The sequence below is a fragment of the Balaenoptera acutorostrata genome, chromosome 1 (assembly GCF_949987535.1).
Source record: "Balaenoptera acutorostrata chromosome 1, mBalAcu1.1, whole genome shotgun sequence".
NCBI lineage: Eukaryota > Metazoa > Chordata > Mammalia > Artiodactyla > Balaenopteridae > Balaenoptera > Balaenoptera acutorostrata.
The window spans coordinates 91981553-91997354 of NC_080064.1; the positions used below are offsets into that span (position 1 = coordinate 91981553).

The following is a 15802-nucleotide window of genomic DNA, read 5'->3' on the forward strand; positions in this document are numbered from 1 at the left end:
TTTTTCACTGTCTCTTTGTACCATGTTTTGCACATTTTTGTGCTGTTTGTTGTTGATTTTGCTGTTTAAAATGGTCTCCAAGTATAGTGTTGAAGTGCTGTCTAGTGTTTCCAAGATCAAGAAGGTTGTGATGTGCTTTATGGAGAAAATGCTGTGTGTTAAATAAACTTTGTTCAGGCCTGAGTTATAGCACTGTTGACTCTGAGTTCAATGTTAATGAATCAACAATATATATTAAATAAGGTGTTCTTAAACAGAAACACGCATAAAACTAGGCATGTATTGATCAACTGATGAAATGTGAGCATATGCTTGCAGGAACATCACTGCCCTAGGGGCAGTGATCCATTATTCACTAATTCAGTGTTTGTGGAGACTTTACAGAACAAAATTAAGTTGTATTTCTGTTTTTGTCAGCTTATTCCCCTGGACTTTATTCACCTCAGAATAATTTCTAGAGCAATTTTATACAAAAACATTCACAAAAATTACTGCAAATGAATTATTCTTTTATTGGTTGCTCTTGATGATCTATATATATTTTGTTTAAAGATTCTGGCAAAGAGCAATAAATTGTTAATAATGTTCAGGTATATAATCCACAGCATAGCCTAAAACAGGAATTGCTAAACATTTTCTATATAGGGCCAAAGAGTTCTGTTGTAGTGGAAAGCAGCCATAGATGATACCTAAATGAGTGGATGTTGCTATCTTCCAACAAAACTTGTTATTTAAAAAAAACAGACACTGACTAGATTTGGTCCTTTGGCTATAATTTGTCAACCCCTAGCCTAAAAGACCTGTGTAGGCCAATGATGGGAATCTTAGGCAGATATGCACAGAAGCAACCAGATACAGAAGGAGTGGTTGACCGGAGTCAAAATCCAAGCAGAGAATCTAAGCAACATATACAAGTAATCAGCAGCAATTTGACTACTATTGAGGCAACATCCACTTGAGTAGTGGCTCCATATATATTCTCTTTCTAAGGAAGGAGTTATGTTGGCACTGCTCAAATGGGAGTGAATAGACTATCTGTCTTGAATAGAGACAATAAGGAAGGCTGGCAGTTCTTAATAAACTAACTTGTTGCTAAATAAAGAATGTAGAACATTGCAATGGGCTAATTACTTAACCTGTAAATTTTATTTTCTTTATAAAAATAATGATAGTCATGAGAAATGCTTTAATAGGCTAGCTAAAACCATTTTTGTTTTTGTTTATTTAGGTTTCCATTTAGGGATGTAGTGAGGAATTCTGCTAATTCATCTTGAGTCATGAGAACAAAGCCTTTGCATGAACTAACCTCTGGTTTCATGCTTCTCTGTTATCTTCTGGAAATATTATAAAATATGCCACTATGTATTTGTCAGCAAATATCTATTGATTACTTACTTAACATATGCCTTGCACTGTGTAGAGCCTTAGTATACTTTGGGTGAGCAATCTATGAATATAGACATATATTTTGTATAACTGGATATATTCATAAAATTTTTGGTAAACCGTGACTGTTAAGAGGCTTTAAAATTTTATAACATACGTTTTCATTTTTCCTCGCTTGAGGAAAAAAGGTTTAAAACTTATTTTAACCAAATTCTTCTTCACTACATTTTACTGTGCTTGTTTTGCTTTCAAATTTCACAAACTTAACTCTGGGGAAGTAGAGCTGTGACTAGTGGTTTTTGAACTTGCTCTGTGGAAGCACTATATCTGATCCTGTGGAAGAGCCAAGAAAGCCTAAACAAGATCTATTCTAAATATTATTCATAATCATAATGGAGATAAGCTATGTATAAGGTATCGATTGTCACCCCTTGATTGATTAAGCCACTTCGGAGTATAGTATTTGAAAACCCTGTTCTCAAGTTAAGTATCTTGTTTATATAATGATGCTTTCCAACAATTATGCACACAATATTCTTAAGTAAAAGTACTTAAGTCCAGGTTCTCTTTAATAATTAGAATATGAATCAAAATAATTTTACTATGTTCGTAAGGTCTTTTGAATATTAGTCAAGAAAAGAGCAATAAAGTTACATAGATTATATTTAGTGTATTTTGTTTAACATTTTGGCATCGAAGTTCAGTCATTTGGGCAACTAATAATTTTTTTAGTAAAACATATCTTTAAAAATGACAGATTGCAATTAAGTAAATTCCCAATTCCTTCAAACTAAGATGAAAGTTGAGCAAGGAGATTTGTAACTTGAGCTTTTGTCAGATTGATTATATCTTACTTGATGGCTTAGAAATTATACTTATGCCATACAAATCATTTTATAATTTATAAGCTCAAGTACACATTTGTTTAACAAAAGGAGTTGTAAATAGCTATGCTTCTACACAAAGAAATCTTTTCTACTTTTCTTTCCTCCAATGTAGAATGACCAAACTAATGGAACTAGCAAATCTTCAGCCCAAAAGACCAAAAACAATAAAGCAGCGCCATGTGAGAAAAAAGAGAAAAATAAAGGATATGTTGAATATACCATCATCTGCTTCACACAGGTAATTTTGTTTTGGATTATAAGATAAGGGTTCTGTATGTACTTTGTCTGATTGCTTAACTCAAATCATTCCTCACTCTGACTTTTATTTCATCAGTCCACCGGTTTACGAGTGACTGCTTATTTGCCAAATTCACAAGTATCCTTAATTCTCAAAGTTGACCAGCATTTGATACTATTGACTACCCCAGGTTTCAAAATTGTCCACCCTTAATTTTACATTCTCTTTTTTTATTTCTCATCTTACTTCCTCTCTTCCTTTTTTCCTTCCTACTTTTTTCTTTTGTGACTTTCTCTTACTCACTCACTTGCTTTTTTTTTAAAAAATACTGGATTCCATATACTCCTGTCCATTGTCATTTTCTGTTCATATATTTATACTCCTTGTTAATATCATTAATTTTTTTATAGTTCACCTGTTGCAGCTAATAGATTCCAAATCTCCATCTCTAGAATTAACCTCCTGAGATCTAAAGTCTTCATTTCCAGCTTCCTATTTGCATACTCAGAGTGTCTTGTAGGAACTTAAGATATTATCCAAAACAAAATTCATTTACTTTCATTATCTCTTTCTCCTCCTGCATTCACAGTTTTGATAATGGCATCCATCACCAGTGTGTTTATATGAAATTTTGTTAATTTCTCCTAACTCCACTACCTGATATCAAACATTATTTTACTTCAAAGTACCCTACCTGGTAAAAGTTCACATGGCTTAGCACACAGGACCCACCTTTAAATATTTATCAAATATGTGATAAGTTCTCTGCTAAATATTATGTGGTTTGGAACATTCTTCCAAAGCTCAGTGGTATCTTTTCAAACAGTGAGGTAATAGTCTTATGGGTAAGTAAGCCATATGCACAGATGACTGTTGCATTAGCAATTATAATAAATGACATAAGAAGAAGATGTAACTATGAAGGGTTGTGAGGAAGGAGAGGTCACAGCCAGTCAAGAAATCTGGAAAGACTTTAAGAGGGAGTAGACATTTGAGCTGGGCTTGAAGGATGAGAGGCAAAACTTAGGCAGGGAAGAGATATCCAGTGTGAATGAAAAAGTGAGTTTCCAGAGGTAGGAAAATTTGGTGCATAGGAATAGAAATGATGAAGGGGAAAGCTAGAAGGATGTGGAGATATCTGCCTTAAATGTTAAGTTATGGTGTTTGAATACATTGAGGGAGCCATTGTAATGCCATTGATATTAAAAACAATTAAGAATTTCTTTCAGACTTTGTCACCTTGTAATAAACTTTCCAGGAAAATTATGTAGATGTTGGGTGATGGCCTGGGCTATGGGTACGAAAGAATTTTATTAGGTATAAATTAACTTCTGACTATGTCTTAAACTTTCTGTTAGAGTAGAGAAATTGCCAATGAAATAGTGCTTATTACTGTGTATTTCGTTTGAAATATATTGTCCTTTTTTTTCTTTTTCACTGATTATCTGACACTTTGCTTAACAAATTTTCTTTGAAATTATGGCAGAAATTTTACTTGCCTTTTTGCCATGGAATTCTATGTATTTTAATGTCTTAATCAGATGAAAATTGCCGTTAATTGCAATTTTAATTTTATTCAGCTTTTCTACAAGGTAAATTTCCCTTGAACTTGTAAGTAACTTTATAAATTGAGGAAGAAGTTTGTTAAAATGATCTTTTTACATTTTTAAAGGAATGGGTCTTTGGGTTTTTTTTAATTACTCTTTCATGTTAAGTATACATAATATGATGCATATTTCCCACCTATGTATGTTTTGACACCACAGTCCCATGCTTTTGATCTGTAGCAGCACCAAACAATTAAAAATTAATACAGTTGACCCTTCAACAGCACGGGTTTGAACTGTGTGGGTCCACTTATATGCAGACTTTTTCTCAATAAATACTACAGTACTACCTGCCTTGAGGTTGGTTGAATCCCTAGATATGGATCCATAGATAATCTAGAGGAACCATGGATATGGAGGGCTGATGAAGTTATATACAGCTTTTCAACCGCTGCAGGGTTGGGGCCCTTAACCCCTAAGTTGTTCAAGGGTCAGCTGTAATGTGAACCAATTAAATTTTCCAATAGCCACATTAAAAGATAAAATTAATTTTAATAATATATTTTATTCAACTGATTATATCTGAAATGTTATTTTAACATATAATTAATATAAAATGTTATTAAAACGTTTTATATTTCTTTTTTCACACCAAGTTGTTAAACTCTGGTGTATATTTTGTACTTAGAGCATAAGTACAGCAACATTTCAAATTCTTATTAGCCCCATGTGGCTTGTGGCTACTGCATTGACCTGCATAGGTTTATTATATATAGTATATAGAATACAGTGCATAAAATGGTTACACTAAACATAGAATGAACCTTTTTGCTTATTGGTAAATATCCTGAAGTTTAGAATCAATAGTCCTAAAGTCCTGTCTCTGTCATTTACTGAGTGACTTTATGCAATTTCTTAACATCCTTTAGCCTCAAACTCCTTATCTGTCTAAACTAGGAATTTAATAATACCTATATGAGAACATTTGTTAGGATTTATTGAAGTTAAATGTAAGTTACTTTGTTCAATGCCTATAGTGTGTTTTATCAGTGTTAGCTTTTTAAATTTAAAGTAAATATGAAATAATGTTTTACTCAAAATTTTATTTGCAATTACAAAGTAATGCTGTGATTGTTTGTAAACAGCAGTTTACATCCAGTGTTGTTACCTTCGGATGTATTTGACCAACCACAACCTGTAGGTAATAAAAAAATTGAATTCCATATATCTACCGACATGTCAGCTGCATTTAAGAAAGATTTAGAAAAAGAACAAAATTGTGAAGAACAAAATTGTGGTAAGCGTATTCCAGTTCTTTAACATGCTGTGTAAAAATTCTTCTCAGTTTTTTTTGTATTAGAATTAAATTTTATATGTTTTTGTTTTTTAGTATTTGTGAATATATTTGAAATATGAAATTAGGTCTTTGTTAGTGTCTTAGAATACTATCCATTTTAAACTTTTTTATATAACTAAAATTGGAGCTTAGTGGTAAGATTGTCACAGTTACCTTTTGCTAGTAATGAACTCTAGGGTGAGGTTTAGTCTCGTTTTTGCTGATGTTTACACTAAAAATATGATAAAAGTTTCTTGTATTGATCTATTTTTTCATTGCTTGTTATATGTGATGCTCTGGTTTTATTAGTACGGTTGTATTTTTGGTTAGGGAAACAAACTGTGATTATTTTTTGAGTTGTAGATTTCATGTAAAATTTTTTTTTTTTTTTTAATCCAAAAGACATGGAAGATTGTTTACAAGATACTGTTTGTAAGTTTGAAGATAATGTATTGAAATTACAGGTTTTTTTCTGCTTATTTTAAACATTAATTTGATGTTATACTACAGTGGCATTTCTTTGTTCTTTAATTTTTAAATTTCAGAAATAATACCAGCTTATAGAAAAAATATAATCAAAACAGGAGCATATAAAGTTTTAAAAAGTTAACGCCTCAAACCCCCACTGTTCCCTATCCCAATACTTAGAGATAACCATTGTTAATAATTTGGTATGAAAATAGTCCTTCCAGATCTTATCCTATACTTGTGTATAAACATTTTATTTTCCCTTACTTCTTTTCTTAAATAGCCATCATGGGTTACTTTTTTATGGCTGCATAGCACTCCATAGTATAGTTATAACAATCTTTATTTAATTATACTCTATTGATAGAAGTTGAGGTTGTTTCCATTTTTTTTATTATTACAGAAAATTCTGGAATATACATTTTTGTACATATATCTTTGAGCACTTGTGTGAATATAGGATAGAGTTCTAGTAAGTATTGCAAATGTACTGAGTGATAAACTGTAACTGGTTTTAATTCCTGTCTCTCTGATGGTTAGTGAGAATGCATTGCCTTTTCAGATAGCTCCTTTTTTGTTTGTTTCAGTATTTATATTTGTATTTTTGTATGGTTTTCTTTCTTATCTCATGGCTAGTCACCCCTTGGCACAGATTTTTATTTTTTTAAGTTTAATTTGCTCAAGGACTTAGACCTTTGTGAGAGGGGGACAATCGTCCCATTCTGCATCAACGTAGAGTAATGCTGAATTAACAGTAAAAACAGTTTTAAAAGTTTTTTTCTTACTGTTGCCTTCAGGCCACAGGAGGTCTGTTGGTATGACGGCTTTTCTATGTTATAAGGAGACTTTTATAATCCTAAATATGGCATGTTATTTGCATCATTTTCACAGCTTTTTTAGGGTTTTGTTTGTTTTTTTAGGTAGTATAGCTAGAATTTTTCTACTGAATGTTTAATCCTGTCCTTCCCAACCCTCTCCCCCAAGTCAGTTTAATTTTTGCTGAAGCTAAAATTCATGTTTTCTGAATGTAATCCATTATGTTGCTATGTTGTAAATTTAAAATTTATAATGGTTTTTAATTTTCCTAATTCAATAAGTAATTAAGTGTGCAAATACTTCTTTTTCCTGACTTTGATTAGGATTGGCTCTTTTTTTTTTTTGGTGAGAAGTATAATGGATATTTTTTTAGTACCCTCAAATGGAAGTGTCTTATTTTATGATTTTCATGTTCTAGTGGCAGAGTTGAGTAGTCATGATAGAAACCATATGGCCTGCAAAGCCTAAAGTATTTACTGTTTGAACCTTTATAGAAAAAGTTTGCTTATCCCTGTTTCAGAGTATTGAGAAAAACACCAAAGAGTTTTAGTGCTAGAATATATCTTAAAAATTAAAAATGGAAAAGAAAAACTGTTTTGAAGGGAGGGATTTTTAATGGCTGATGTCACTGTTAACTCTTAGACTTACCTGCTTCTGAAGTTGATGCATCCAATATAGGATTTGGAAAAATCTTCCCAAAACCAAATTTGAGCATCGCAGAGGAGATTAAAGAAGACTCTGATGAAATGCCATCAGAATGTATTTCTAGAAGGGAGTTGGAAAAGGGCAGAATTTCTAGAGAAGGTAATTTTCATGAAGTAAACCAGCATTTATTCCATTTTACATTTCTTTGCCCCTTCAGAAGCAAAACAAATCTCTTCATGTTGTTTACTTTATTCAAAGCACATGCTTCGAAACATCTCTCCAGTTAATGTTTTTAATCACCACTTTGGGTTTTTAGTACTCATACTTTATAGGGAGGAAAGTATCTCTCAGTATAATGTTTCCAGTCTATATTTATTTGGAAGAATGTTTTCATTCCTGAAACTTATATGACGTGATAAATCAGTGTGGCCCACAGTCTGGAATTCTGTATTCTGTATACAGTTGATAGACCATCACAGTACTGTATCTGAGATGTATGCAGAGCAACTATTTGTCTAAAAAAAAAATAGTTTTAACTATTTGGTGATTAAAAGCCTGTGTTTATGAATTTTATATCCTAATGTGATAGTTTTTTACTTCTTAACGGATTTTTCTTGTTTTAGTATATTTTAGGCAAATATTTAGGGGTTTTAGATTGACATGTAACACATTATAATTTTTCCCATAATAATGGGAAACAGACTTCCAACTGACATATTTTTGCCTAGAACATCTAGTTGTCAGGAAAGATGGTAATTGTCACTAAATAGGAGTAGCTGTATATTCAGAAGCCACAGTTTGCCTGAAATACTTGATTATTACATTTGAGTACTTTATTTTTACATTTGAATATATTGGTGCTGGTAGTTTGGGAGATTGACTTTAAGCAAAATAATTACACAAATATTTGGTAGCATCTTTATTTGCTTTAGTTTTTTTAATAAAGTAACTCATCTTAAAGTTAAGCTTTACAGAGTTTTAACAAATATTTTATTTGATAAATTTTAGTTATTCTAGATGCCTGAAATTTATAAACTTATTTTTATATCACCACTTTAGATTTTTAATGGGTATTTTTATCCCATTAGTAACATTGCCATTAATTTGTATGGTTTTAACATTTTCTTAATGCTTATTTTGTCTATTTAACAGATATATTTGAATGCCATTATAGTTTTTCTTTGAAAAATTGATGAAACTGTCTTAATTTTATATCCTTGTTTTGTTTTTATATAAGAAATGGAAACACTTTCAGTTTTTAGAAGTTATGAACCTGGTGAACCAAACTGTAGAATTTATGTAAAGAATTTAGCTAAACAAGTTCAAGAAAAGGTAAGTTGAAATGTATAAATTGGTTTTATTATTTTACATGTTTTTCCCCTGGCTTTCCTTATTAGTCTTTTCCTTGTTGAAATTCTAGGACCTTAAATTTATTTTTGGAAGATATGTTGACTTTTCGTCGGAAACACAACGCATAATGTAAGTGGCATGTATATTCTCAAATTGTGTTTTGTTTTTAATCTGTTAGGAATTAGCCCTTTTTTAAACATCATTTCCCCTTTAGAGATTAAAATTATATGAAGAAATTTATCTTTTAGACATCTAGAGCAAGAGTCAGCAAACTTCTTTTTAAATTGACAGATAGTAAAAATTTAATATTTTTATACTAAAATACTATGGTGTCTGTTGCAACTACTCAGTTTTGTCTTTGTGGCATTAAAGCAGCTGTAAACAATACATAAATGAATATTAATGGCTGAGTTCCAGTAAAGCATAATTTATAGAAACAGGCCTCAATCCCTAGCTCTAAAGCAGTGGTTCTCAAACTTTAACCTGTGTAAGAGCTTATTAAAACCATTTCCTTGGTCTATCCCTAGACAGTCTGATATTCTAGGTTGAGATAGGGCCCATGAATTTGTGTTTCTAAAATCTGTATGGATGATGACTAAGCTGCTGGTCCAAAGATTACATTTTGAAAACTAGCATTTTAATGACTCATCCAGGAATATGTAGCAGTCAGGCAGAGTTTTTTAGATTCTTACCATGGCAGTAACTTCTCTTCATTCAGTTGGGAAGGCTTCCAATTTTATGAGTGCAAAAGAGAAGGATATGATTTGTAAATGATATAAAAGCTAACATTTGGAGTTAGAATTTCATTCTTTAAAATTTTATAATTGGTTAACTCTAAAGTATGTAAGACCTTGGCCATATAAATTAGAAGTAAAGAAAATTAGAAAAGGTAAGGAGAGAGACTTTTGAATGGAGGTAAATTAGAGAAATGACTCTAGTTAATTTTGCTTAAATCTTCATGTGAAACTAATATTTTTAAAGTCTTATCTGGGCTGTGTACCTTTTTATATAGGCATGCACAGTGAACACCATGTCTTAAAAACTATGTCCATTTTATATTCATTAGTGACAGATGTATCTTACCAGGATACCAAAAGTTTATGTTGCTGGCCATGCAAAATACTGGCCCTTTTTCTTGTTGCTGCCTTTGAATCATGATTATAAGGGGAAAAAATTTAAAAATAGATAATATGTGTGTGTGTATATATATATATAAATATATGTATGTGTCACATAGATATATATAAATATATGTATTGTGTGTCTGTGTATATATATATGCGCACACATATATATATATCATGTATATACATTCTATTTCCAGTATTGCCTGCCATTAGAATTTGAAGGGAAAAGAAAATTCTATATTGAGAAAGCTGTACACATCAAAATGATGAATTAATAATTGTCTCCTGTGGGACTAGTCATGTGTATTTGTTAGAAAAGGATTTAGCTGCATTTTAGGATACTTTAAGCATTCTTTAGCTAGTCAAATAGACTAAATGCTAGGAGGTACTTTAGTTATAAATTAGTCTGTTTTTTTAAGAGTTTTGAGTATAGTTTCCTCCCCTAAAATGTTGAAAAATGAATACACTAGGGAATAATAGAAGACTACACTTGGAATACAAATTCTGGTTTGTGTTTTTGGCTTTAACTTTAGTGATCGGTGTGACCTTGAAGAAGTCACTCCGTCTCTACACATCATCTGTAAAATGGTGGGTTTTGACTAGATGATCAGTAAAGTCCCTTCCTACTCTGAAATTCCATGTTACTTTTCTGTAGTTCCTGTCAGCCCTTTTATTCTTGGTCATATAGTTGTTTTTTTTACTTGAGTAAATATCAGTAGTATTAAATTGGCTGAATAAAACTGTTTAAAAATAGAGATATGAAAGAAAAACTTACGAAGTTTGCTTTTATAGTTGCTAGTAATATGATTTTTAAATCACATATATTTATAACAGCTAAAAAAAGATAAGCATATCATCAAAATAATTCTATAAGTATTACCTACTTACAGAATCAATTTTAGAACAGAATATAAAATATAATTTTAGAAAGCCTGAGTAATGTGCTAATCAGATAGTATAGTCATTTTTATTCTGAAATAGCAAATTTTTAAATTGTTCAATACATTCCCATTGACTTCATCAGAATTCTTTGACAATTCTTTGAGTCAAAACCATTCTTTCTTCCATGACTTCTAGGTTTGATATACGCTTGATGAAAGAAGGTCGCATGAAAGGACAAGCTTTCATTGGACTTCCAAATGAAAAAGCAGCAGCAAAAGCATTAAAGGAAGCTAATGGATACATTCTTTTTGGAAAACCTATGGTGGTTGTATCCTTCAAATCTGTCTGTTCCAAGACTTATGGATCAGTAGTTTTTAGGAGTAAGGGTATAATTGAAACCAATTTTTATATTATCCTTCATCTCAACAGCTGGCATTCTAGCTTGAGAATACTCAGTTATAAATATATTTAGTTGAGTCAAATGGTAATGTTATTTAAATTTTTATTGGAAAATAAGCATCATGAGGTTATTAAAATCCAGCCAAGTCTAAACATTTTACTTAATACAGCTTAAAATATACATACTCATGCTAAGCCTAAGATACTACAGTATCCAGAAGTACATTTGGAATCATTAAAGAAAGATATGATTCGTTGTAGTTTTATTATCGTATATTTTATTGTATTATAATCCATATTTATGTTTGAGAATTTTAATAACAAAATATATCATTGATTTACCATCCTGCTTTCAGTAGTTAATGCAGTTTCAAACTAGAAATCAGTGGGATAAATGAAGGAGCGAGCAAAGGTCTAGGTGTAAATAATGACTAAAAGAAAACGTGAATTTTTTACTTCTTCCCCAGATCATGGACAGCTAGGAGGCAGTCAACAAATATTTGATGAATGACTGAGTAGGAAGACAAATATAGAGATAAATTAAAAACTACTCCTACCCTACATTAGGAAGTTCTTGACAGTTCTTTAGAAAAGATTACTTTCATGTTTGTGAAGAAAACCTTAATGTTTAAATATTAGCAGTTTGCTCGATCTGCTAGACCAAAACAAGACTCTAAAGAAGGAAAAAGAAAGTGTTAAAAATTAGTAAAGGTAAGTGTGGAGATAACGTAATAAAAGGACAAGACTTTCTTGAGATAAAATTAAGGAAGGATAAAAGCCTGAGAGAATAGTAATTCGTGTACCTTCTAACGTTTTTAAAGGATCCTCCCTCTGACTCTTTCTGTCTATGCAGTTAATTTCCATTAAACTTCACGATTAAAACTATGGAATAAAACCTATTTGTATGTAAAAATTAAATTTGGGGAATGAATTATATAAGGGCAGTGTATCTTTATTAGTCTTTATTTACTTTTTCTTCATAGAGTAAAGCAGTAGTTCTTAAATTTTAACATGTATTATAATCACCTAGAGGGCCTGATAAAACACAGATTACTGGGTTTCCCCTCACCCCCACCCAGAGTTTCTGATTCAGTCAGTCTGCAAGGGGGTTGGGCCTTGGGTAGTCAATCATCCCTAGTTTTCCTGTGATTAAGGGGTTTTCCAGCATACTGGACTTTTTAATGCTAACACTGGGAAAGTGTCTGCCACGCCAGGACAAGTTGGTTACCCTTGGTGGGACCTGAAAATTTGCATTGCTAATTACTAATTGTACACCTCACAGAAATAGGTACATATTTTTTTGGAATGAAGTATTTCATCTTTCAAATAAGCAATTTTAATTCATACTTAAGTAATTTAATGATTAAAAATGGCAGAATTAAGCATTTTATGTCACATTGATTTAAGAAAGATGAGTAGAAATATATTTCTTTTGTTTTTTATTATTTTAAATCTTTCTGCCTTAGTATACTGGAAGAACATGAAGTAAGTGAGCCAGAATTACTGATGGTTAAGCTGAAAAAATTATATAAAGAAAATTTTGCCTAATGTTTATGCCTTTTGGGAGGCACCTTGAATATTTGAATTTTGTTGTGAAGTGTCTATATTGGTATAGTCAGAAGTCTTACAAATAGCTTAGAAGAACAGATAAAAATAAACCATTTTCAGTGTATGTTTTAAAAAAAATCATTTTATTTGTAAATCTAACATGAAAAATCAGAAAAAAATTAAATTGCATTCTGCTGTTCTTCTTTAGAAGCATTCCTGCGTAAATACTGCTGTAATACTGTCATACAAAGTGTATCCTTTCTTGTCGTATCCTTTTTGGGGCAGTGCTTTTTGGATTTTCCTGCAAGTGTTTTGTCTCTTCCCAACCCATTGATCCAGTTTAAGCAATAATTTTTTTTACAATGTGTTGAAATGAAGTATTTTTAAAATTATCTGTGTTGATTGAACAAATCTTCTATATGGTTTTTAGATTTGTTGCTGAATTTTCTGTGCTGTCCTTTAGGTTATGTAGTTTTTCCAGGGAAAGTTAGTGAATCAGGTCAGCTTTTTACTTGGACAAGGTATACATTTGCTTTAACACAAATTTTATTCTTGTTTCTTCTATTTATGTATTTTCTAAACCTAATTCAGTAACATATATGTTTTCTTTTTCATGATGTATCTAGTTTAGGTGTTCTGTATATATAATGTGTTGTAAAATTTGATTGGGTTTTTTTTTTCCTATTAAAAAGTACATTTGTTGAAAATTTAAATAACTGGATTTCAATGTAAATTCCAAATAAGAGTAGCAGACCTTACATCTGAGGTTTTATTATTGAGATAGCAAGTAGAAGTATCTTTTTTCCTCTTTCTTTTTCTAAGCAAAGTAAAACAAAAGGAATAAGAAAAGAGTAACAGAGAGGAGAAGACATAATGTTGACTCAGGGTAGCTCAATAAGTGGAAAGAAAAATTCTGGTAGGTATGTAAGAGCAGTGGTTTCCAGACTAGTTGATAACCAGAACCACCTGAACAGTGGTTCTCAGTTTTGGCTGCATATTGGAATGACTTGTGGAACTTTTTAAAAAAATACTGAGTAAAGAAAACAATAATAATAAACTAAAAAATATACTGATGCCTGGGTTTCTCCCCCAGAGTTTTGATTCAATGGTCTGGATTGCAGCATACATATTAGGATTTTCAGATCTCCCAAAGTATTGGTTCTAATGTGCAACCAAGGTTGAGAACCACTGAGGAAGAATTTTTACACATAAAGATTCCTGGACTCTGCCCTAGAGCTAATAAATCAGAATCTCTGGAATCGGGACCAAGAATCTAATTTAAAAAGGTCCCTCAGTAGTTCTAAGGACTGACCAGTTTGGATTCTACTTGTTAGATTAAAATGGTAAGGTGGATCCAAGACACCAGCCTAACCATCTAAACTTTTATAAGTAGGAAAATAAAGCATTGGAGCCCTTCACATTTCTTTCTTGCAAATCCTGCTATAAATAGTACGATGAAACCAATGAAAAATTCTCTTAATCATTGTCACTCTGAGTACAAAAAGTTAGAGATACTGAAATTGCTGTTACTTTTTTCTATTGGCACAGTTAAAATGTTTTATTTTTTAATGTTATAAATCAGTTTCTGTGTAAGCTGTTTATTTAGACAATTAAAATTTTGTTGTACTGACATGATTCACTAATTTTCTAAATATAAATGTTTTAGTTTTTAGTTATTTTAAAACTAGTGAACTGTTTTATAATCATGATTACTTTTAATGAATTTTTATGGTATTTTAGGTTCCATTGGAATTTTTCATATCTCTCAAGTGCTTTCCAACTTTGTGGAGACGAAATTGACCACCTGGACTATGGAACTGTGCGTAACAGCTTTTAAAGTGTATTTAAAAATTAAAACTATATGCATTTAAATCAGTTTATTAGAGATATATCACATGTATTTTAATCATCTTCCTCATATATAATAAATTATTTTCTTTCCAATAAAATAATGATCTTAAATTTTCTTTGTTTTATATATCAAGGAAAGTGTAATTTGATAATTACATAAATTTTTTATTATGTAGTTTTATATTAAATGTAAATTTTCTTTTATGATTACAAATATTGCCCTTTTTTCATTCTTACCTGGATACTAATGCACTTAATATTTTTTTTTTATAGTAATCTTATTTCTTGTAATTATTCTAGGAGTGGTTTTGATTGGCTATGAGTTTTGATGATTTTTTTTGTTGTCGATTTTGTTTTTGTTTTTGTTTTTGTTTTTTAGTAGTGGGGGATTTTTCACAGTTTAGGGAATTTGTATCCTTGCCCTAACTTAGTCTTCCAGTTTTGTGTCCCCCAGTCTGTCAGAATGTCAGTCAGTGGTGTAAATGTTTCTCATATAAAATTATTCTGTTCCCTTAGTGAAATTAATTTCAGCTCTGTGTTAAGTATGAAACTTTGATATGTTTTATTTAATTTGCTCTGATTGATGCTCTCCTGTGAGTATGTAATAACAGTTTTATCTTAGAGTCACATCTTTGTTGGAATGATGTTGTGAATCACAGCTTCTTCCCTTTTACTCATAGCTTTGTGAAATAAGGTAAATGAGAAACTTAAAGATAGGAATTAGAAGAATGAGAATGTGAACCCTGGAACATGTTAACGTTTAGATGTCAAGTGGTAAGAAAACATCAAAGAAGAATGACTAGGAATAGGTAGAGCCAAATGAAGAAAAAATCTCAACTAGGAAGGAGTGATTAAATATGTCAGGTCTGTTAATGATGCAAGAAAGATGAGTTCTGAAGACAACTCTGTTAAGTCTTGCTCTCTAGGGAAGTAGAGAAATGGACTGTTAATATAGGGGGGTATGGTATCAAGAAGGTTTTTGTTTTTATTTTATTTTATAAAGATTGAAGATATAGCAGATTTATGTGTTAATAGGACTAAGCTAGTAGAGAACATGATGGAGGAAGGAGAGGAGTATTGCTGGAGCCATAGATATGGTGTACAAATAGAAGGGTTAGTTTTAAAGATGGGTGTGTAAACAGCTCATTAATAGCGGTGGAAAGAAGTACAGATTATATAGATTTAGGTATTTGCAGTTTAGTACATATAGTGGGAGCATATAAAAGTTTTGTTACATTTTGTCAGTGAAATAGGAAGCAAGGTCATGAAGTAGAGGGAAGAAGTGTTGGGGAAAAACGTGTTGGATTGAGGAAAGAAAAGAA

General features: G+C 31.2%; 1 protein-coding gene across 8 annotated transcripts in view; it reads left to right on the top strand.

Annotated features, from left to right (window-relative positions):
* RNPC3 (RNA binding region (RNP1, RRM) containing 3) overlaps positions 1–15802 on the top strand; it is a 70349-nt gene that overhangs the window by 12132 nt on the left and 42415 nt on the right. For 3 of the 8 annotated variants that reach the window (XR_009009185.1, XR_009009184.1, XR_009009182.1), the window contains exons 8-16: positions 2386–2511; positions 5204–5355; positions 7321–7482; positions 8561–8655; positions 8744–8802; positions 10878–11010; positions 11721–11792; positions 12838–13545; positions 14370–14448. Coding sequence is in view for 2 of the 8 variants with exons in the window: in XM_007169504.3 (XP_007169566.2) it covers positions 2386–2511; positions 5204–5355; positions 7321–7482; positions 8561–8655; positions 8744–8802; positions 10878–11010; positions 11721–11780 (787 nt within the window). In the remaining 6 variants the exon portion in view is untranslated. Of the gene's footprint in view, positions 1–2385; positions 2512–5203; positions 5356–7320; positions 7483–8560; positions 8656–8743; positions 8803–10877; positions 11011–11720; positions 11793–12837; positions 14195–14369; positions 14455–15802 lie in introns of those variants that run through there. The other 5 variants (XR_009009186.1, XR_009009183.1, XR_009009181.1 and 2 more) reach the window with 4 other exon arrangements.